The 24,376-nt window shown below is 40.4% G+C and overlaps 1 protein-coding gene across 1 annotated transcript in view; it reads left to right on the top strand.

Moving 5' to 3' along the window:
* The window catches only part of suclg2 (succinate-CoA ligase GDP-forming subunit beta), a 118,784-nt gene that overhangs the window by 6,514 nt on the left and 87,894 nt on the right, over positions 1-24,376 (top strand). The window contains exon 2 of the mRNA XM_038695973.1: positions 21,388-21,529. Within this exon, the coding sequence (XP_038551901.1) occupies positions 21,388-21,529 (142 nt within the window). The remainder of the gene's footprint in view (positions 1-21,387; positions 21,530-24,376) is intronic.

The raw sequence follows: 24,376 nt of genomic DNA, 5'->3' as shown, positions 1-24,376 counted from the left end.
CTGTTCCCTGCTCTCTAACAGACAGATGTCATTTCTCCCTCTATACTCTGATTGCCTGAGCATGACCTTAGCTTTTAAGAGGCAAGGGCATACAGTATCTCACAAAAGTGAGTACACCCCTCACATTTTTGTAAATATTTGATTATATCTTTTCATGTGACAACACTGAAGAAATGACCCTTTGATACAAAGTAGTGAGTGTACAGCTTGTATAACCGTTTAGATTTGCTGTCCCCTCAAATAACACATCACACGGCCATTAATGTCCAAACCGCTGGCAACAAAAGTGAGGACACCCCTAAGTGAAAATGTCCAAATTGGGCCCAAAATGTCGATATTTTGCATGGCCACCATTATTTTACAGCACTGCCTTAACCGTCTTGGGCATGGAGTTCACCAGAGCGTCACAGGTTGCCACTGGAGTCTAGGGATGCACCGAATGTTCGGCCACCAAAATTAATCAGCCAAAAATAGCAACAAAGGTACTTTCGGTGTTTGGCCTAATAAGTCAAAAGAGTTTACCAAACAATTGTGTTGACATGTCGGCAGTGTAGAAGCATTTGTGTCTGAGAAAGACGGAAAAATTGCCATTTGCAGACACTGTTCCGCTGAATTGTCTCCCTAACCCCCTAACTTCTTAGAAAAGGCAACAAACCCTTTTGAGTGTTCCTGTCACTTGTTTCTGAGAAGGCGATTATGCTAGACGCACCTAAATTTGGAGTGCACACATATTACAGCCTTTATGGTAAATCCACTGAAACGGCCCAGTGTGAGCTGACAGGCAAGTTAGTGACTTTATCCTGTCATTTTCTCTCTCTACAAAGACAAATGCTGCAGTATGAGAGTCCCACCTGAAGAGAGGCTATGAAGTCTTTATGTTACGCGAGACGAGAACCACTGTCTGGTTTTTGTCCGGTTTTCAAAATAAGGTGTCTATACAGTATGGAAATAACATTAATTGGATTATATTCACAGAAAGTATAAAACACACTACACATACATTAAAAGTAAATGGACACTTTACTTTGGCCTCGGACCCACCCACCATAGTCTCTCCAAATCCTGTGGGAAACACTGAGTAAAAAGCCCATTTTGACTATTTACTTTATGCAATGGTAATAAAAATTTTTAAAAAAAGGCTAAATAAATGGAAAAATGTGAATGTACTTCTTTGGTGTTCGGTATTAGGCAAATTCTATATTATATTATATTCAGTTGCGGCTTTGGCCAAGAATTTTCATTTTGGTGCATCCCTACTGGAGTCCTCTTCCATTCCTCCATGACGACGTCACGGAGCTGGTGGATGTTAGAGATCTTGCGCTCCTCCACCTTCTGTTTGAGGATGCCCCACAGATACTCAATAGGGTTTAGGTCTGGAGACATGCTTGGCCAGTCCATCACCTTTACCCTCAGCTTCTTTAGCGAGGCAGTGGTCGTCTTGGAGGTGTGTTTGGGCTCGTTATGTTGGAATACTGCCCTGCGGCCCAGTCTCCAAAGGGAGGGGATCATGCTCTGCTTCAGTATGTCACAGTACATGTTGGCATTCATAGTTCCCTCAGTGAACTGTAGCTCCCCAGTGCCAGCAGCACTCATGCAGCCCCAGACCATGACACTCCCAACACCATGCTTGACTGTAGGCAAGACACATGTCTTCTGGGATGACAGCCACGCAGACAAATTTGATACAGTGTGCAGCGTATGGTCTGAGCACTGACAGGCTGACCTCCCACCCCTTCAACCTCTGCAGCAATGCTGGCAGCACTCATCATCTATTTGCAAAAGACAACCTCTGGATATGACGCTGAGCATGTGCACTCAACTTCTTTGGTCAACCATGGCGAGGCCTGTTCTGAGTGGAACCTGTCCTGTTGAACCGCTGTATGTCTTGGCCACTGTGTTTTCAGATCCTCAGAGAGTTATTTGCCATGAGGTGCCATGTTGAACTTCCAGTGGCCAGTAAGAGGGAGTGTGAGAGTGATGACACCAAATTTTACACACCTGCTCACCATTCACACCTGAGACCTTGTAACACTGATGAGTCACATGACACAGAGGAGGGAAAATGGCTAATTGGGCCCAATTTGGACATTTTCACTTAGGGGTGTACTCACTTTTGTTGCCAGCGGTATCGTCCATCGGCGATGGCTGACAGATGGTTGATGGTTGAGCAGGCATTGTGATTGTGATAAAAAAAAATTTGATTGTTTTTGCTATATACCGCCATGTGAGAGCAGGCTTTAATCACCACACACATTATTATTATTATTATTATTATAAATTTTAAATATGCTTAGCACCTTCCTCGGAATTCTCTTCTCCCCACACTCAAACTGAGGTGTAGGCCTCTTGTGTGTCTAACACACCGGCTTGCCCCGCTTCTCTCTGTCTCCCCTCCCCGCCAATCTACTCCACTATCTCCATCAGCAGTAGGCCTAAAAGACACGATCGAAAAGACGATCCATTATCAGTACATCAGAGCCGCTTGTGGGCTTGTTAATGACGCGCCCCTGATGTCATTGTCCGTCTACATTGAAACATGGGGATGGACAATGACATCGCCCAACCCTATGGTTAATGACTGTGGATGCGTAGATGTACAGTGTCAATGCGGTTGATTAACCTGTTGGGTTAACGTTTGTGCGGATGAGTCATTACGCCAAGAGTGGCCTTAGGTTTTACATGTATTAAATCTAGGGTTGGGCAATGTCAACAAAACTTCCATCGGACGATCGGTATGGACGATCTCATTGGATGCGTGGGGGGGCAGCAGTCGTCTTATGTGCATGTAATCTCCCCTTGCACAGACTTCACACTGTAAAAAAAAATTGGTAGACTATTAACTTACGTTGAAAGTCGCGGTGGATATTTTATGCATGGACAAGGTAAAGCAATGGTTAACACACGGGGTGAGGATGTTGGTTTCAGTTGTTTGATAGGCTGCGTCATTAATAGGCCGACGTGTGTCTCACCTGCTTCCATGATAATGGATCGCGGGTGGAAATACGGAAAAAAGACGAGTTCTCAGTCTTTTAGGCGACTTTATAAAACAGAGCAGACGGGGGGAGAGAGACCGAGGGAGGCGGGGCAAGCCGGGGTGTTTACCTGAGGTGTTCGAGTGTGTCAGAGTGTGGGGAGAAGAGACTTCTGAGGCAGGTGCAAAGCATACTTAAAAACAATGATAAGAATGTTCGTGGTCATTAAAACCTGCTTCAGAGGGTGGTAGTAATGTGAAAATTTGAGATTTTTGCTGGGGGGGTTACAATCACGATGCCAGCTCATCGTCGTGATGTCTGTCAGCCATCGCCGATAGACGATGGCATCGTCTATTGGCCCAACCCTAATTACATCCCTTCCATCTTTGCCATAACTCCTCATCCAAATCTATAGAGGCAAGGCCAAAGCTGAGGACAGATAGAGAAACTTCTGCCATCAATACTCAAGTACTTTATTAATTGAAGGCGACAGGGCTAGATGGCTTTCTGAATTAGTCCACTAATGCTTTATGAGGCATGCTTTTGCCACATGGCTGGCTTTAAGTGGGAATATGCCTGTGATTCACACTGACCTGTTTATGCAGAAAATCCACATCAACTCTGCTTCTTTGCTTCCTCTATTTCCTTTACTGTATGTCACCTCTCTCACGGCTTACTTCACAGTGCTTGTCTAATTGCAAGACAGCCTGTAAATATGAGTTGCAACTAAGTTGCAAACTGCCACCTCATCAGCAGAAAAACATTGTACTGCAACCAGTATTGTGATTTTGATAGTTGCTCTGAATGCTGCTCTCTCTGATTCAGCCTGTGCTCATGGAAGTGGACACCATAAAGAAATTTTTCCCGGATGGGTAGCTTAAATGGATGGGGACGAGAGACGAGTTCATAACCTGAATGGGAACAAATCAATTACATAGAATTGGTGAACTGGCAATCTGTTAATTTCCTAAACATTTGATAATGCCCCTTAAGGAGCATTCTGGTTAATTAATTCTGCAGTCATTTGTCGTCACTAATAAGGCAGTGTCATTTCAAAGGGGTTAGGGTCTGACCATGACAAGTAATGAGGATTTTAACCTCACCAGACATCTGGGGATACCACTGTAGAATATGAGATATTCAGTGCTTCTGCAAACTCCCGCTGTTCACTCACTGTAGTTAGCAGTTTAGATAAACCTGCACAGTTCCGTACAAGCGAGAGGTAGGGATTTTTTGTTGGGCAGTAAAAAAAAAACATCTTTTCTAGAACCCAGTTCTGCATAATTGCATGTCACAATTTCATTTCCCACAATGAGGTAATTCATGATAAATGGTACGGCTATGCAATTAATCCAATTTTCAGTTAAAATTTTGGCTTCAAGCGATTATTAAAAAGAAGATTATCAAGATAAAACAAATACGTGCCACATTCCATTTGCCAATGAAGCCCTAGTTTTGTCTTGTGTTATAAATCCAGCAAACCCCTTTCCTTTACAGCTGTGCGCTTTTGCCCCTCCCTAAACACCCATGCTCACAGTCTGTCTGACTGTGGCGTGTTTACAGGGTGTCCGCGGGGTCTTAAAAAGTCTTAAAAGGTAATAAATCAATTTTGTGAAAATTAAGGCCATTAAAAAGTCTTAATCGCTATTTAAGAAGGTATTCAATTTTGTAGATATTTTTGTAAATGTGAAAAACCTGTTTGCCTAAAAACTTTGTATGGGTGATTGTATTTATTTATAGTGCATAGCAAAGGCAGTGCTTAGCAAGTGTGTGATTATTCTGTGTAACGTTAGGCGCAGGGATCTACCGTGCGCTCTTATATGCCCCTAAAAATAGATCCGTGTGAACCGGTAAAATGATTTACGAGTAGGCTACAACCGACCATCATCTACCACCACGCCGGACCCCAATGCTAATTGTTCAAAACATAGTCGAACTGGCGATCAGGAGCACTGGGATTTTCCCGGTGGCTGGAGCGTGACATTAAAAAAATGTTTGATGTGCTGCAGCAAACTTTCCAAATGTTGAACTCTTCGTTCTGCATAAATGCTTATGATTATTGACGAGGTAGTAGACTACTTAAATTTAAATTTAGGGACTAACTACCATGTGAACGTTTTTCTGGAACAAAGTTAATGATTACGAAACAACCCCAAACTGAAACAGCTGTAACTGGAATTAATATAATAGTGGTAAGCTATATATTGTACTATAATATGAAATTATAATGAATATAGAACCATAATTTATGTATTAATATCAAACTAACAGTTTACTATTATATTAACAATATACTCTTAATTTAATGTTATAACAAAATACTAATAGTCATGTATACTAGTTCCTCCAGGTTGTGGATGGAGCCTCTGCAGTAGACAGATGTAGATTTAGCCAGAGCCAGGATGCCGCAGACAGCAGCTGTGTGTGCTACACTACCTACACTACTAACGTTTTCCATCACTCAGTTTATTCTCTTGAGCTTTGTTCACTTCTGGCCTATTTTAATTCTGTTGTATTGGTCAAGTGGTCGATGAAAGTTATCACACAAAAAAGATTGTTTATTTTTACAGTCTCAAAATGAATTAAATGTAAGTTAAAGGTGCGTTGTGTAGTTTTTAGTGGCTTCTAGTAAGGTTTCAGATTGTAACCAACTGTCCACCCTTTCCACATTTATGCCTGAAAATAAAGTTATCAACTGGTCTGCGTTTGCAGGCAAGCTAACAGTATCTAGTTTGAACCAACTAAAACACAAAATCGCACTGTGTTTCACATCATTTGCAGTAATGTTGTGCACATAAACGTCACAGCCTGTGTAAGACAATGGATCTTCACAGGAAATCCGACCAGTCCTTCACATAGAAAACATTAGGCCTATTCAGGTTGTTATAGGCAACTTAAGTTGGTGAATGCCTCAATTTTTAGATGAGGATACAACCTGGTCACGTATAGGCAATAAAAGCGTTATAAATATAATTAAATTCATTGAATAAACTCCACACTGCCCCTTTTTAAAGGTCTTGAAATATATTGAAAAGATCTTTAAAAGGTATTGAATTTTACCTTAGGATTCCTGTAAATACCCTGGTTTAGTTCAGCTCGAGCCGAGGTGGGATTTGTAAAACCGATACCGCTTTTGATATTTGAGGATTTTAAGAATCTGATATTTCAATATATCTATCTTTTTTTTTTTATTCTTCTTTTCAGAAACACATAACATAAATAAAGATTATCCCTAACATTTGTCTTGTGTAGTTTTGAGACCTCACCAAGCTAACACGACATAATGCAGTATAAAAATAAGCTTGTTTTATTGTTATAAATAGAACAAATGTACTGCTGATTTGCAGAGTGCCCTCTGGTGGACAAACTATGCAATGACAACACTCATGATTGAAGGATCCTTGTCTCCATTTCCTTTTTTTAATTGTCATTTATCGGCTGTTATAAACACCAATACTGATTTATCTGCAATCAGTTCATATAGCCGATAATTGCGGCACACAAATTTATTGGTCTGGCTCATATCACAGTTACTAGCTTAAGCCTATGGCACATTGCACTTCATAAAGTAGCCTAGTGGACTTTTATCTACTTCTGGCTTAACAAATTACACATTATTTATACTTTTCATTCTCACTGTTGGTTTAGGTAACCGCATGTCGTGACACACCATGGCTGAATTTCAATGTTATGTAATTCTGTTTAAAGTTAATAATGAATTGCAATTTCTTATTTCATAGGCTATAGGCTATAATGCATATATAATAATCTTGAAAAATGAAGCATTCAAATTTAAAAGTTCAATAATGCATGATATTACGTAATTCAATTAGTAGTGTAATTGTGTTTAATAATCATAGTTATGATTTTTGCCATTATCCAGCAACCCAAATAAATGGTATGTGAATGTGGTAAATATTTATTTTAGATGCCAGCTCTATTGTCAGGTTAAGTTTTTACGTTATTGTTCCAAATGTAGTTTTACAGCTCCTTTTAATGAAATTTAAAAAAACCTTTTTGATTCTGATTAATCAGCTTGTTCAGATGGCGGACCCGGACGCTTGGTCTGTTCTCCTCAGACTTAGCTGCTGCTCTTGTTGCTTTGGAAAAGTTAGCTGGCAGATTGTATTGTACCTGCTGGCGCTAACTAAGCTGGTTTGTACGTGTTTCAGGCAGGCTCTTGTGTTGCTGCTGTAAGAAAAAGAGTGCGGTTCTGCTGCTTGTCTGCTCCGAGCAGGACATGCAGGAAGGCAACTACTGCTGTTGGGAACTGCAGTGACCGAGTCCAGAGAAAAGGGAGAAAGCAGAAGTTGCGCTGAGGTTTTGTTGACCAGATGATGTCACGTGTCATAGGTCACAGGTCACACTGACCAATCTTAGCTGAAAGCTGAGTCCATGGGCTGAATTCACGCTTGAGGAATATGAGAAATAGAGACTCACTTTAGATCAAATAAATTAACAACTTTATCTGTAAAGTCCCAGTGGTCCCAACACGACTCTGTGAGGTTGTACTTAGGCGCTGCTATATTTTGAGCTAAATGCTAATGCTAACTTCTGCCTTGTCTAACTCTCATTTTCTTCTGCACTATCTTTCCTGTGATGCTTTTTTCCTTTGTTTCACATTATCTTCTGAGCAATTGAGCAAAAGATCCAGACTGGCCATCTAAGATGTTGATAGAGGAGAGGATTACGCTTTGGTCATTAGAAGGACAGTCACAAGGAGGATGTTCAATGTCCTGAAATGATCTCAAATGCCCCTTTGAACCCCCCACACCCTCCTGTTTTTAAAGGGCTGTCATGCAGGCCACATCAATAGAGATTTGCAATTTCATCATAAATACAGTATGCCTGCTTAAAATTGTACCTTAGCGTCAGTAGCAATGAAAGCAACATTGTTTTGTTTTATTTTTGTATAGAATCTGAATCAATCCCAAATTGACCTATTGAATTTCCCCAAATGGAGCTATGCACTCTGTCCAGCCATTGAGACTTGTTAATCATGATAGCGTCTGTGTGTGAGTGATCATGTCTTGTGCTCAAGGTATATTCTGAATCCCTAATGCTCTTTACTGCCTTAATGCAGCTCTTCATAGTGCTTTACCTGTATTCATAATTTATAAACTGTTGGGGAAAAAAACTCCATAAAGTAATTTGTTACTTTTTTATTGACTTCTGAAGGGTAGTGAGTGATGAAGGCTCTTGTTCAGGTGTCCTATAAGGTATCGATTAGCTCATGCAGGAGCAACCACTTTGCATGCGTCTTCCACATCATCAATCAGAGCAGTCTTTCCAATATGTCTGCTGCTGTACTTTACAGAGCAGTGCACTGGCTACCATAGCTTGTCAAAAGCGATGCCAGTTAAACAAAGAAAACACAACTTGAAAAAGCACAGTAGAACATGTATTCACCAACTGGGTTGGCCATTACATTGTGAACACATTTTTTTGCAGTAAATTTAGAGTTTATAAATAATTGGTACACCCTGCATTACAATGCTATACAACAGAGGTTTTCCTCCCTTGGGGGGCACCAAAGAGTTTCAGGGGAGGCGTGAAAGAAGCAGGAAAATATTTTATTTAAAATACAATTTGCCTATTTGTGCTTTCTGAAAAATAATAAAAATGTATTATAATTAAGTGGATGAATTGAATACATATTTTTAAATGGATTTGATAAGCACTGTCTCGGTCCGGACAGGGGATGTGTGAAATTATTTTGAAAGGAAACACGTAACGTTAGTTAGCTAGAAGTGTGAGCAACTATACACTGCACCAGAGAAAATGTCTGAACCCAGCAGAAACCGCAGAAAGTATGACAACGTATATTTAAAGAGGTGGTATTATGGTATTTGGCTTATAGGTTTGCAAAGTGAAAAAGCCCAAAGTCCACCCCAAAGGGAGTTCCCATCTCCCACAGAAAACTCTGCTCTGAACTGCCTGAAAACAGCTTGTTTGTAGTCCAGCCTTTACTTCCCTTTCTTGTGATTTCACAATGAAAATACGTGTCATAACGCTCGCTGAGCGACTAGTCTGACACGCCCTCAAAAACACCGGTGGAAAAACATGGAGCTGCAGTGCACACCTCTCCTCTCCCTTATAAACACTAGCTACCCTCCAGGCAGTCAATGGACATGAAGTTGTTACTGTGATGTAGAGACGGAGCTCAGTTAAAACTTTATGGATGAAAGATACTTTTGTTACAAATTAATAACTCACCGCTCTGAAACTCTTGCTCCAGTCCAAATTGTCAACCTGGTCGGCAACATGTAGCCTACAGCTGAATCGAAGCTGTTTACCGTCAGTTCGCAGACCCACCCTTCTCTGCTTCTGATTAGCTAGTAGTCCTTAACTAGGAACTGCGCAGGTGCAACTCCCAAAAAAGATCATTTAGAGACAAGATGTAACACTCCATAGCTAAAACGAAGCCTTCAACACAGGGTGAAAAGAGGAGCTGCAGTAATGTGCAGTATGACAAAAAATATGGTGTTTTTTGAAAATTAAACCATGTAAACCTGTTCTGGTACAACCCCCTAAATAGGATTTTGAACCTGAAAATGAGCATAATACCACCTCTTTAAAGTTGGGATTTTCTTTTACCGGGCCTGCCGATGTTCCAAAGCCACAATGTGTGGTTTGTAAAGAGGTGCTTGTTAATGATAGCAAACTCTGCAGGCATCTGGAGACCAAGCACCAAAGTTCGGTGTCTAAGCCGCTTGAGTTTTTTAGTAAAAAGCTAAAAGAACTAAAGACACTTCAAACTGCAAGGCAACTGAAGCATCATATTGTGTAGTGGGTATGCCGCACAACATTGGCGAAACATTACTCCCACCTGCTGCAAAAGGATATGTGCTCGGTGATGATGGGAGAAGCTGCCGCAGCTAAGTTGAGTGTCATCCACTTGTCTGACAACACTGTCCAGCGCCGGATCTCTGACATGGCATTGGATCTGAAGGAGCAGGTGTCGAATGGTATTTGTGAGAGTCCTTACTTCTCCATTCAAATAGACTCCCAAGAGTCCACCGATGTGGCTAACTGCGCACAGCTAATGACTTATGTGCGCTACATCCGAGAGCTCAATGTCCAGGAGGAGTTTGTGTTTTGTCCTTCTCTGACAGCTCACACCACAGCAGAAGAATTATTCAAGGCCTTGAATGACTTTATGGAGGATAACAACATTGATTGGAAGTGATGCTGTGGTATATGCAGCGAGGGGGTCAGGGCAATGACAGGCCGCCACAGTGGTCTGGTGAAACGCGTGCAAGACGTTGCTCCCGCAGCTGTTTGGAGTCACTGCATCATCCATAGACAGGTAGTCACAGGTAGTGGCGGCCAAGAAATGCCCAAGGAGCTGCATGCGGTCCTGGGTGCCGCAGTAAAAATAGCGAACCTGATTAAATCCCGCGCCCTGAATGCTCGTCTGTTCTCTGTCGTCTGCGATGAGATGGGCGCACAGTTCCACCAGCTACTCCTGCACTCTGACGTCCGCTGGTTGTCCCGGGGCAAGGTCCTCACCCACCAGTGTGACTTGCGTGAGGAAGTCCTGCTATTTCTTGACGAAATCAACACATGGAGGACATGACTTTTGTGGCAAGGTTGGCCTGTTTATCTGATATTTTCGAGAGGATTAATGTGCTCAGCACTTCTCTGCAGGGAAAGGAGTGCAATGTCTTTTTGGTACGCGACAAAGTCTATGCATTCAGGAAAAAGTTGGACCTGTGGTGTGCTCGTGTTGAACAGGGCTCGATGGAAATGTTTCCAACCTTGGAGGTTTTGTAGAAGGCAGGACTTCTCTGTTGCCACTGTGCAGCAGATGGCCACTGCGCATTTGAAGGGGTTGCATAAGCAGTTTGGGGATTTTTTTGGAGAGGACACCATCGCAAATTACTGAGTTCGAAATCCATTCACCTTCCCTGCAGAGCCCTGCAATGGGTTGAGCATCGAAGAGGAGGAGGCCCTACTTGACCCAAGCTCTAGTATGGAAGTACAACAGAAGATGCGTCAAGTGTCGTTTGAGCACTTACGGCTGTCTGTGGAGACAGAGTTCCTGTCCTTCTCCATAAGGGCCATAAAAGTACTTATCTCTTTCACATCCTCTTACTTGTGTGAGTGCGGGTTTTCTGCGTTGAACCTGATTAAAAGCAAGTATGGCTGCAGGTGGAGGACGACATACAGCCCCACATCCACCGTCTGTGTGCAGTGAAGACGCAGAATCACTGCTCACATTAAGGTAGAGAAGAAAATTATTATGTTATTCATTCTGTTTTGTTAAAAAAGTGACTGATATTTTGGATGTTTCCTTCAGAAACATGCACAAATAGGTATTAACCTATATACTAATTATTAACCATCGACCATATTGATTTATATTAAAATGAGAGAGATCGTGTTAAGACTTGAGTGTTCAAAATAAACTTTTCAAAAGTCTTTATGGCTTCAACTCTTTATTTAAACACAGAGTGGAGTATTTTTATTAATAATTAAATATCATGCTTTTTATTAAAATTGAGGAGGCCCAGGTGACTATTTTCTCTGAAGGGAAAGCTCACTGCCTTACACATTGAAAACCCCTGCTATACAACGAACAATTTCCTCACTAATGAGTTGAATCAACACTGATTTTAAAAAACAAATGCTAAGGGTCACAAAGGTAATAGTTAGTTAGGTTATAGCTGTATTGGTTTGCATACATGTCAGTAGGGCTGCAACTAACAATTATTTCATTATAGATTAATCTACCTATTATTTTCTTGGTTAATCAAATAATTGTTTGGTCCATAAAATGTCAAATGGATAAAAATACTGGAACCAGTGAATTTCTGCTATTTTTGCTTAAAATATTAGTGAAATGATCATTCTACTTCTGAAAATAGTTGCCAAAACTTTTTTTGTCAACGGATTAATCAACCTGTTGTCTCAGCTCTACATCTAGGCATTATGTCTTATCCGTTTTTACACTAATATAGGTGAAATTAAGATCACAGTAATTTAAAGGATTTAATTCAATATCAGCATACATCACAATATGCCTTACATATTCACAATCAATTGCTGAGGAATCAAATTAATCAATGCTTTTAACTACTTGTCTTTTTATGCATGATGATGAGATTAATTAATAATGAAATACTATTGAAATCAACTGTTGCCCCACACTAGCATGTATGAATTTTATGGCATCACTACGAGACAGCGTTGGCTGGATTTCTAGAACCACAGTGCTGACGTCCTTAGTTAGATAAATAGCCTGTGTTAGAGAGACTGTTCCCTTAGCGTTACCAACTGCCAGGGCAGAATCACATCTTCACTCCCTATCGGCTGGCTCCTGTCTGGCTTCACTTCCTTTCAAGAAACAAATGCATTTTTTGACCTGCGCCGTCAACCCTTTGAATTTTTGAATGACAGATTAACGAGCAGCGCAGCATTGACTGGCTGCTGTTTATGGGCCTGATCAAAGGTGATTGCCTGCTTTGTAACCTTCCCCTGTAAATTTAGGCTTATGGTTCTAATAAATTTCCAAGTGAGCCAGAACTACTCTGTCAGATGGTGACTTTTTGACATTGTTCCACTCTCTCTCATAGTGATAAAGACAACTGCTTTAAATTAGCCCTAGGATATTGACTCCTTAAGTTTAAGAGAAGGGCAAACGACAAAGTAGTGGCATGTCTCGAAATGACTTTGCCAAGTGCCAAGATCAGACATCCTCTCACTGTGATGACACTTCTCACAGTAAGTGTGGTTTGACATTGTGCATGCTGCTCTCAACCAAACATGAGAATGCACAATTTTGTGCCTCTTAGGAGGAAGTCCTGATGTTGCATGATGCTGTGGTGAATACCATGTGGACCAGCCAAAGAAATGTTTTGGGAGTAGCGTTGACTAAACCAAGATTTTGTCCTTCAGTGCCACTCGTGAATCAGTACAGCTATGACAAGGACTTGACATGATGCAGCTTCTGCCATAGCACTGTCTGTCCTTTCTGTGTCTTTGTGTGAGGGCACCGCCACTCTTGAGTGCTCAGTGGAGAGAGCAGGATGGTGACAATGTTTATTCAGCACATTTCAATGTTCAAAGATTTCTTTGATCTTTTTTTATTTGGTTTACTCATGAATGTCAACACAATTTTGTTTTAGGAAATGTCATAGTTGTTGTCTTGTTAGTTGTTCAGTTTGTCTTTTCCTGTCTTTGCATTTATCTTAAGTTTGTCCCACCCCATAGTTTTTGATCAAATTGTGTTTATATGCTGCGTCACCTTTAATGTTGGTTCTTGTTAAATGTCTTTAGAGGACATGGGACCGTTACTACTTCATTAATTAATTGTCTCTAAATGTTACAAAATGTTATTATATTGGTTTATTGTGTCAAGAGAACAGACTTCTGAATTTTAGTAACATTACTAGGGCTACAGTAAGAATAATAATAATAATAATAATAATAATAATACACGGCAGTAATATAATTTATAATATAAAATATGCGACCTTTGAAATTTGCTGTCTATGTATCTATCTGACTCTTCTGCAAAACCAAATACATAGTACATACATATACAAAATATTTTAAGATTTTATTTTTATTTTGAGCCATTAATCAAGCAATTCACTAGCTGAAAGTAAAGACTTGCTGCATGCCCGCTGAAAGCAAAATTATGTCGCTGTTTATGTGCTATCTCAATATGACTTCAGCTTCATTCTCTTTTGCCTAAGTAGAATTTTGCAGTAAAGGGTTTTGCTGTGTTCTGTGGGGGTTTTTGGAAACTGCCTCCGGCATATCGACAGTGAGCCAAGTGCTGTGTCAGAGTGGCTGAAAACATACTGGAAACGAGACGGAGTTCTGCCTTTTGATTCATAAAGGCATGTTAATAATGTGAATGCGTGCGTTTCCAGTTTCCACCTTGCAGTTTTTTCCCCCTTTACTGAGAAGTCCTGTCTATTTTGATTTGCAGAATGAATGAGGCCAGTTCCTTAAATGTCTTTTTTGCCTTTTTTCTCCTCATCACCATATAATAATAGAAAATATTGCTGTTTATCATGTCACCACTCCAACTCTCTCTTGCTGCTGCATCCCACTTCTTGTCACTTGGATGCATTCATGAGAAATATCTTGAGTGCTTTTGTGTGTACAGGAGTTTGCTGTGAATATTTATGCGATCTAAGGCCCATGTCAGAGCTTACAACTTTGTTTGTGCCATAGTGTGTCCTCACCAGAGTGCACAGCACATCCATTGTGTGTCTATTCTCCTCTTCTTTGTGTGTGTATTAAGAATAAGTGGAGCAGTAGGTAGAAGGACTGGGTAGGATTGTCTCTAGAGTGCTGCCGATGATAATTACTGTAGAGAGAGTGTCTCAGGGGGACAACAGACCAGCTGCCTGCCTGCCTTGCTGCCATACTGCCATTTGCCACTTGCTGCTTTCTTCCAGGGCAGACATGTAGCGCTCGGGTTATTCTTTCCTGTCAAGACCTCAGCAGTATCATGACTTCACTATCTGATAGCTACTTGGTACTTTTAAATCAAAGTATTCAACAACAATCCAAAGAAGTAGGTAGTAATGAAATATATGAAAAGATATTTAATGTTACTTCACATAAATGTAGCTAACATTGCTTAGCGATATTACATTATTACAGCATTATTACTGACCTCTGCTGCTGTATTTTTATTTCTGATGCTGCTCTCTGATGCTGCTGCTAGTATATATTCAGATGGGTTTGAACTACGCACAAGTTGATTATTGTAATCTTGTATTGAGCACCGTGGGCCTTGAGAAACCGCATTTGGTTCATTTGTGTACTCGATATGTGGATGAATGACTTAACTAGCAGCCAGAAAGCGTCCTGCTCAGCTTCCAGACCGCAGTCTGAGGAGGAGATGTTAGCTAACGTTAGCGCTAACTGCCTTAACTTATCCAGCAGTTGGAAAACAACAGACAGACTTTAATAAACGGACACACTGTGACCTACACTGTACATTTACTGCCAGACTGAAATGTAGCATTCATATTTTCCTCTGCTCTGCTGCTTTCACCGTCACCTACTGCCACCTGTCACGTAGCTGTCCTTTGAAGAAGGAGGAGAGGACGCTAGCTAAGCGCTACCACGCTGCACAGTGTGCGGGTGAAAATTATTGATTAGTTATACATTGACTTAACTGAACATGTGAAATTTTAGTAGCAGCAGTCACTCACTCAAAAACTGTGGCGAACAGGGAGAACACACGTCTCCGTTGTGTGCGCTGCACTTCCGCATTTCCGCCTTTTTTGTTCTGTCAACATTACGTTATCAGTTAACCTCCAGATAATCAATTCATAATCGTCCAAGTCTGCATCGTGATGCATCTAAAAATCAATTATTTTCCACACCTCTAATATAGTGTATAATTCTGTAAGTATAGAGTTGCACAGTCAGCAGAGCTGCTGTGGATGGAATTATTTAGTCACACTGTAAATTCCCATAATTTTTCTTTGTTATCCTGTTCCTGTCTCCTTAATAATTTCACAATACTATAGGTTTATGTTTTGTTTTCATTTTTATTTCATCTTTGCTTTTAACATGTCCAGTTTTTTCTGTCAGTGTAGGATGGAAAATAGCTCTGATTACCTATGAGCCTCAGCCGACATCGCTCTGGGGGTAAAGCCAGCCAAATGTGAAATTCAGAGCTATAGCAAAGTCATAATAGTTTGTCAATGCAAAACACTACACACTGATTCATGAATTCCACTAGCACTGACCCACAGTCTGAAACTGGATGGATTGAAACTATTAAATGTATTATGGGTTCACCGTTAGCCACGCATTAAATAGAATTTGAATCTCTGTGATTGGATGTTTCTTACCAGAATACTGAGTGGGAATCAGAGTTGACTTCTCCCCGTACATTGTAATTTTGTTTTTAAATCAAAGAACCACATATTGTCTTTAAAGTATTTTTTTGACATTGTATGCCTTTATTTGAGATGGGGAAGACGTGTAACAAAGGGATGTTGTGACCATAGTATGTGCGTTACCCACTAACCTACCACAATGCCTCTAATCTCCGCAAACTGATATCTGCATACAAATGCAGAATCCGTCGGCTAGAGACAATATTTTTTGGTATTGGAAGCCGTTTGTATTCCGTAAAGTATTGACCAGATGGTTAAGCGGGCTTAACAGTCCGTGTGGAGAGCAAAAGATGTGGAACGCACTGGATTGTCACTGTGCCATGACAGAGTTATGAATTTAAGAAGTAAAGAGTACCTGTACATGTCAGAAAGTATTCATAGCACAATGAGAGAGTAGTAAATACAAGAAAATTGCTGTTACAGTTCAGTGCTCATTAATACGTGAGATTTTGGCATCAGGCCAACATCAGAGCATAATAAGAATACAACATTCACATAGGACTCAATGATTCCCACACAGGTGAAGTTCAAAAGTTAATTAATACAACCAGTCAGTCATCTGTCGTCTCTCAGATCATCACTAATGGCAGCCAGGTAAAAATAAAAGAATCTCAACATTATCCTAATATCAGTCAACAGTTACAGTATTTACAATATAGTCAGTTCACACAAATGACACCTGTTAAACATACAATAACTTCATAATTCATCATTTATGAATATCACTGTATCATGTGCGTATTATCATTATGGTTTGTTTTTGCTTTCCATGTTGTAATATCACCTGCATTGTCACAAACAAACGAAGTGAACGTGAAGTGAAGCCAAGTGCTAGTTTATCCACTTTGAACATAGTAAAAAAAACAATAAATATATGCCTCAAATATGCTGACTAAAATATTTATTTTGGTTATTATGACACTGTAAAAATCATCAAGTAAAAAATAGCAATTTGTGATTAGATTTTTCACCATTAGACTAGTAAGTACAGACTGCAATGCATTCACATTGCAGTCTGTACTTACTAGTCTAGTGTGGCAACATGGTTCAATTCATTAGTTGGTGAACTCAGTTGTACACAATGTGGAAAATTGTCTTCAGCTTCAGTACTCACAATATAAATTAAAAACAAGGAACTTGGAATGTTATAAATGTAACAACATTAAAACAAAACAATATTAAGACAGGGGCTAATTATAAACAAAGAGTTCACTGTAAAATATAGAGGGCCAGAGTTGTTTTTCGGTGGCTTATCTGAAGGTAAAATCTCTTAAGTATGCTTACGAAGTTTGGGTGGGATCACTAGACATGATCTTATCAACTATGGATGGATGGATGGATGGCTCACCTGCTAATGGTTTCTCCATATGTACCACCATTAAAGTTGTATGAGGTGATAGATTGGAGATCTTGATTGGCAACAAATAAAGGTTGTGTGTCTGTAGCAACTAAATAACTTCAACCAGGCTACACTAACCACAAAGGTTATAAAATGAACCAAGTATTTTCCAATCTGGGAAAAGAAAATTTCTAAATGTTTTTGTTACTTTGCTTTTGAATAAAGGTTTATTGACATCAACATCAGCAGACAGTTGTAAAGTTTAAATACATCACTGGATAACTCGTTCCATGGAGGCTGCATATGAAGGATTTTTTATTTATTATTACGGTGAGCCCATTTTTGATACAACTTGTCTGTGGATCTGGTACATAATAGAAAGCGCCCTAGGTTCCTTTCTATTCTCTGGTGTTTTGCCCAAGGTAACTGTCAGTGCCTAGAGGGACACCTCCAGCCCCACTTGACTTATCTAGTAAGCAGCAGCTGTTATTTTGGGAACCCTGCATAGCTCTTTTTGTCTCCCGATCCTCACGCAGGGTGGAAAATTTACTTTTAACTTATACCAGCCACTGACAGATAAATGTTCAAACTCATCAGCCACTCAACAGTGAATCTTAGTTTTGTGTCTGATATCTACCAGCCACTTTCATAATTTACCAGCATTTGGCTGGTGGCTGATGATAATTTCCCACCCTGGTGACTCTTCCCTTTTTTTGGGTTAAAGAGGAACCATTTTAATTGATGAGAATTGGTTTGAGCTTGCTAGTTAGCTGGTTTGGAAAGGCTAATAGGCCAGTGGTGTTTTTGACATTTTCCCATGTGTCTAAGACTTGGACTTTTTATGTATTGGCTAACATGGTTTCACTTCTACTTGCAATTCATGTTTTTTTAATCAAATGTGCCAGAATTACCAAACTGTTGTACTTTTGAGAATTTCATTTTAATTATTTGTTTAGATCACATTGATATAAGCAATGCTATAAATAATTGTTGGCTAAAACGAGTGATGCATGAATTAGTGATGCTGAAGCCTGCAGCCAGCAGGGGATTTATGCTGCTAATGTTATCTTGAACCTCTCTCAGTTCTCTAAAAGTGAAGCCAAAAGTGACGGTAATGTGTCGTCACTGACGGATTGTGGACTTTTAAGACTGAGTTGCTTTGAGTTTCACATGCAAAAGCTTGGACCAGTAGATTTGAGAGTGACTGTAGGGTGTGGTATTGCTGATGTTACCACCAGTGTGTCCGCATTGAGCTTAAAGTGTTGCAGTATGTGTAACCTGGCCTTGTGACAGGCTCTCATCTGCTGTTATCTTTTGTCAAATGTAGACCAAAAGGTAGACTGACAGATAGAGACATGTACCCAGGCAGCAGAGCTGATCCTCCCAAGGCGAACAGTTTGAATGGCAAGGGAAGTGGATGTTTTAAGAGAGGGGCCCCTGCAGGTATACCTGACAAATGAGTCCACAAAACAGAGAAAACTTGTTCTGCAACTTGACTTGTTAAGACTGTGGGAGATGTTCCTCCTAAGTGGACGTGTAGGAATGAGCGACAGTTTGAAAAACGGTGAATGCTTAAAGTCATACACTCTAGACAAGTTTTGCTCAACAACAGACATTTATATGTATTGTCCAAATGTATTTTTTTGTCCAAAATAATATAAAATAAATGTTAATACATTTTTGCTATATTTGTTTTTTTCAGATGTTGTCTTTTATTTATATTGCAAGCAACATCTTAATGCAATCCTGCTGTTTATTTTTGCCCTGCCTTTGAACCCCTACAGACCCCTGCGAGAGAGTTGCATCATCAGTATTGGCTGGTATAGAATGCCATGGGGGATAGACTTGAAAGCATTGTTCCAAATGTATACATAACCACTGCAATAAGCGCATGAATAGTGTGATATTGTAGAAAAGACAGCAGAGGTGACCCGCAAATGACCCCCTTATTGCTGTATTCATATTCATATTCCTTTGTAAGAGAGAAGCGGCCAGTATGGATCAGCATGTACAGTTCTCCTAGAAAACAACCCATTTTGGCTCTAATGATGTCTTGCGACAGGCTCTCGCAGGAGTTGGAATGAAGAAAGCTAATACAGTGTGCTGTGGCACAGAGAGGGTTGGTTTTGGCTTGGATTGTGAATCACCAGTCATGCGGTTTTGTTTTCAGTTGAGGCCCACTGATGATTGTGCTTAGTTCTAGATTAAAAAACGGTTTGGCTTGCCTTTTCCCTATTAAAGTGACCATGTCAAGCTCATTAGTTTTTAATCACTTATAACCATTAAGGGTTATTTGGGATTACATTTCACTCCCTCCATCACTTAATGGCGGAGCAATGTTGAACAAATACACTCCCTCCCAATCCCCCCCGCTGCTGTATTACTGTTCTTTCCCCTTCAAGAATTGATGGAGTGACTGGCGACTTTAAAAGGCACAGAGTGGCCTTGTCATGCCCCATGCACCACTGAATCAAATCGCAGTAGTCTTGGTTGTTAGTTTTTTTTTTTCTGCTGAAAGTAGAGTCTTAAAAAAATGCTTGATCAACTCCTCTTTCTTTGTTCCATTTGAATCGATCCTTTATTATTCTTTCACGCTATATGGTTTTAGTGATATAGTGAGTGTAATATGGAACACATGCGTACATATTTTCATATATTTCTGATGCACACATGCAAACATTGTTAAGGTAATCTTGCGGTATCTGAATATTGAATGAATTATTATAAATGTAACAATTTTTTTACTTTATAAACAATGACATTTTAATCATTTGTTGGAGGAAAACACTTCAATTAAAGAATGCTATTACACTTTAGATACTATTTTCTGAAAGTTATTTGATTATTTTAGTCAACATGTTTGAATTTCCTTTCACAATACCATATTCTTAGATACTAATACCAAGGCTAACTAAATATTCACAGCCCCAATATTTTCATCTTGTAAAATGAATCATGTCGGCAGGTCCGTCTTTGTCCCCTGTCTCAAAATAATTTCACTTGACTGCTATAATTTTTGGCAGTATAGGAAAACGCAGATCCATTTCTGAGATGTGACACGCCGTTTGATGCAGTTGCTATATTTTAGGTGGTGTGTTTGTCCCCACAGGAAAGTATTTTTCCTGCTGTCAAGTACAGAACTGAACTGAAGCAGCAGGCTACTTCTTTTAAAAACTAGTGACTGTTGTTAACAGCAGAATATCGACTGTGCAGACTTAAGGACAGCTGGTGGGATGGAGCATTTTATTTTGCTGTATTGATGTGGTATTGATAATGTATTACAAACAATACTGCAGTAGCGTACAATAATGGTGGTATATGCCAACAACAACAACATACTATACAATCATCACAAGATGTCATTATCTTCTGCATTATAGTGTGCACATGTGTGTTCAGTATCTTGCACATTATGATGTTCATACTGGTGTCCTTAAATAACTAATGTCTGTAACAGTGTAGGTCAGTTTAATGTGACTCAGTCAGCAACATAATGCAGAGCAATTCTGATGTTATTATCATGTTAGTTTAATCTTCACTGGGTGAGGAAACACACACTCTGAAGCATCTTTTACATGCTGAACCACAATTTACCTCGCAATCCTTGTTTCCCCTTTACTTTAATAGCATTTCTCTTCGTAACGACTCCCTGAAGATCTTTCTTGTGAAAATGTGCATGTCCATACGTGCACACGCGCACACACATACCCATGCATATAGTGGTGTGTGCTGGTGCGGACGGAAGGATTGTAACTCTAACACAGCCTGTGTCTCCCCGTCACATTAAAAAGCCAATTTCCTTTTAATAGCAACAACAGCTGGAGCTGACAGGGCCTGTGTCTGCTGATGGAGCAAACGGGTGCAGTGCTGTCCTGCAGCTTAGGCCCGGCTGCCTGCCTCATTACAGGAAAAGGAGGGAGAAAGAGAGATGGGGTGGGGGGGGGACAAGGAGGGGAGAAACGATGTAGCTTGAGCACTCCGAGGCAGGTGTTAGACATGTTTTGGTGTATAATGTAAAACACAGCAGCAGAGCGTGCACAGGCTTGGAGAGATGTTGAGCTGAAGAGGAAAAACTGTTATCATTAGGCATGATGGAACCCTTGAGATGGGTACCTTTTTATAGCACTGTGTTAACTATCATTCACTTACAAGTCACACTTACGGATTCTTCCCTTCCCTTCCCTTCCCTCCCCTCCAGTGCACCTGGTTGAGTCCCAGGAGGTGGCTGAATCTGCAAGAGTACCAGAGCAAGAAGCTGATGCAAGAGAGTGGCGTGGCTGTCCAACGATTCTATGTGGCCGACACAGCTTCTGAGGCCCTGGAGGCTGCGAAGAGACTCAGTGAGTAGAGCGCACGCACGCACGCACGCATACAAATTGCCATGTCCACTCGGCCACAGAGGAAGGAGCAGCCTGCCCTCTAGGGTTGTGGGTTGTTTGAAATGGTTTGATACTGTTGTCAATAAGATGTCTGAGGTTCAGATAATAAAATCCTACAGTACTTTTTAAAAAAACTTTTTTCTTTGAATCATTTTTGTTTATTTAACGCAACAAGCCAGACAAATCTCTGACTTAAGCAAGGAAATGTCATTCAGCTCTCAGTGCAGTGTCAATGCTGTGGGCACATTTGGGTCGGTAATTAAAAAGTAAGATAAGAGGCTCGATTCTTATCCGTGTTCCTGCCGGGTTGATTTATCCAAGAGACTTCTTCAGTTCTGACTGACTGGTAGGGAACTGAATATTTTTTATTTTTTCACACTCACGTACCATTCCGAGGTTGTTCATCCCAAAATGCTTAGCAAGATATCTGTGAAGGTTCTCAGCCATCCAGGTCATAGGTATCCTAGGAAGGTTAAAATCAATGACAATTGGACTTAAACTTTCTCTACCAGTCAGTCAGAACTCAAGACGTCTCTTGGTTGAGATTTGAAACGTCTTAAAGTATCTCCAACCAAGTCCAGCTACTCTTAATTTTATTCTTCCTTGGATGGTTGGCCAATCGCAGTCTTTTGACAACATGGAAAAATAATCCAGAATAAGAAGTACTGTTGTCATTATTTTGTGGTGCACTTTTGCTCAGCAACACATAGTGTTGTGAAATACATAGGAAATTGTCTGTAAATGGTAAATGGACATATATAGCCTTTCAAGTCTTCCGACCACTCAAATTGCTTTACTCTTACTGTGTTTTTGCTTATGTCACATTCACCTCATCACACAAATTCACACACCGACGATACAGCCATCTGGAGCAATTTGGGGGTCAGTATCTTGCCCAAGGACACTCTGACATGCTGACCGGAGATCGAACCACTGACCTTCTGATTAATGTACAACCGACTCTTCCTCCTGAGCCACAGCTGTCCCTCAAGCGCATGGGTGTTTATTTACACATAAGATAATTCCTTATTAATTTACTGTTGATTACAAGTTAGTTTCAGGCTTTTGTAAAGCTTGATTTGGGTGTATGAAATTGTACTGATGTACACTGTGAAACCTTAACAGTCCTATTTGTGCTACGTGGCTCTTTGGCCCTGCTACAGGATGTGCAATTGGCTGTGGTTAATCAGGGTAGAAGTTTTATCAAGTTTAATCCCATCTTTATGCTGTTTGCCTCTGTGTGGAAGCCTAAGCTTTTTGAGCTTAGTGCTTGTGTCTGCTTGGTTCTTCATCACGCACTCATCTGTGCTAATGTGTTTCACAACCTCTCGTGTTCAGTTTCTCACGTTTTGCATGTTATCATTTGTTTATTTAAAATCCTTGGTTACAATTTGGATTATTGCCCCCACACACTCATGACATGCAAGGAAATATTATTCTTTTTATTCTTGTAACCCAAATCTTCACTAATACATTGTACTACATGAACGAAGATGGTTCAACATATATTTGTATTCACCCACGCGTAGCCCATTCCCTACCTTCCCTGTTCCACTTTCCTCCCACACACCAAACTGCCCAGCACATACAGTGTATATTTCCACTCTCAGCTTTATTTTTTATTCAGTGTCCTCTCCAACTACAGCAGCAGTTTTCTGATGCATAGAGGTTTGTTGGCCAGCGAGGTGCCACTCTTACCACAGCCTTTGGGCTCAAGCGCCTGAGGTGCTGCTTTCAGTGGCCCTGGTTACAATGCAGACAAAGATAAACTGAATAGGAGGAAGAGGATATATATTTTCATGACAGTGCCTTTTATTGCTTGGTAAGGGAAGAAATGGAGAGACAGAAAATTCGGAACGAAAGAGTTGGAATGGAACAGACGGTTTAATAAGACCCAGGCCAGAATCAAGGTTTGATTTACTTATAACTTGGGATGCTTTTTTAGACGCTATCAAGTCAGAGAGCATTTGTCCATAGTTATGACATAGTTTTAGGGCTGCATTGCATTTTTGTCCTCGAAACTGGCAAGTGGCACCGCAAACAAATTGCATGTTTGGTTTATTGTAAAATGTATTTTAGGACTTTTAGGACAATTCCACGTTGAACTGTCTGTGCAGAGGGAAAGAAACTCTATACAAATGGTGGCTGAAAATGATTTATCATTGCGGATTTCCCACTGCAGTACAGGTAATTGCATGCAGTTCTGAAATATTTTTATTGGTTTCTTCAACCAGTATGTCAAGCTCAGTAGCAGAACACTTTCTTTTGCGCTCCACTGCTTTCGAGAAATGAACGGGACACGTGTTAAATAGCCCAGCATCAGGTCTTAAATAGCAGCAGTGCATTCAAATTAATTCGACTGTGGCTGTGGCCACATACATCACGAGTGTTGAATTGAAAACATGCAGCAACACCAATTTTTGCAGTTCTAACAGTAATTTGCGGTTGGCTTAGTAAATCAGCACCTCTATTCTCCCTGACCACTGCCCTATCATCTCCATTTATGCACTAAGCTTTGGTCAGCCAGAGTGTCCTAGTCCGTGTGTGTGTGTGTGTGTGTGTGTGTGTGTGTTTCTCCCACTTTTTGTATTCTGTCCCCATTGCTGGCACACTATTAAAGCACGCAAGCCAGCATCTACTGACGCTTCATTTCTTCAGATACACACTGTGCCTTTTCATGCTCTCACAGGAACATGTAACTCTTGGGCCACATTCGGTCATCCATGAATGTGACAGAGAAAGAGAGAAAGAGGGGGAGATCAGTAACCTCCTTTAATTTAGGATCTGTTGGGCTGACATGCAAACTGA

This window comes from Micropterus salmoides, unplaced genomic scaffold (assembly GCF_014851395.1).
Source record: "Micropterus salmoides isolate LMB-PRFRI ecotype aquatic unplaced genomic scaffold, ASM1485139v1 Ms_hic_scaffold_4, whole genome shotgun sequence".
NCBI lineage: Eukaryota > Metazoa > Chordata > Actinopteri > Centrarchiformes > Centrarchidae > Micropterus > Micropterus salmoides.
Note: the sequence above shows the minus strand (reverse complement) of the source record. Positions and strands in the feature narration are given on the sequence as shown.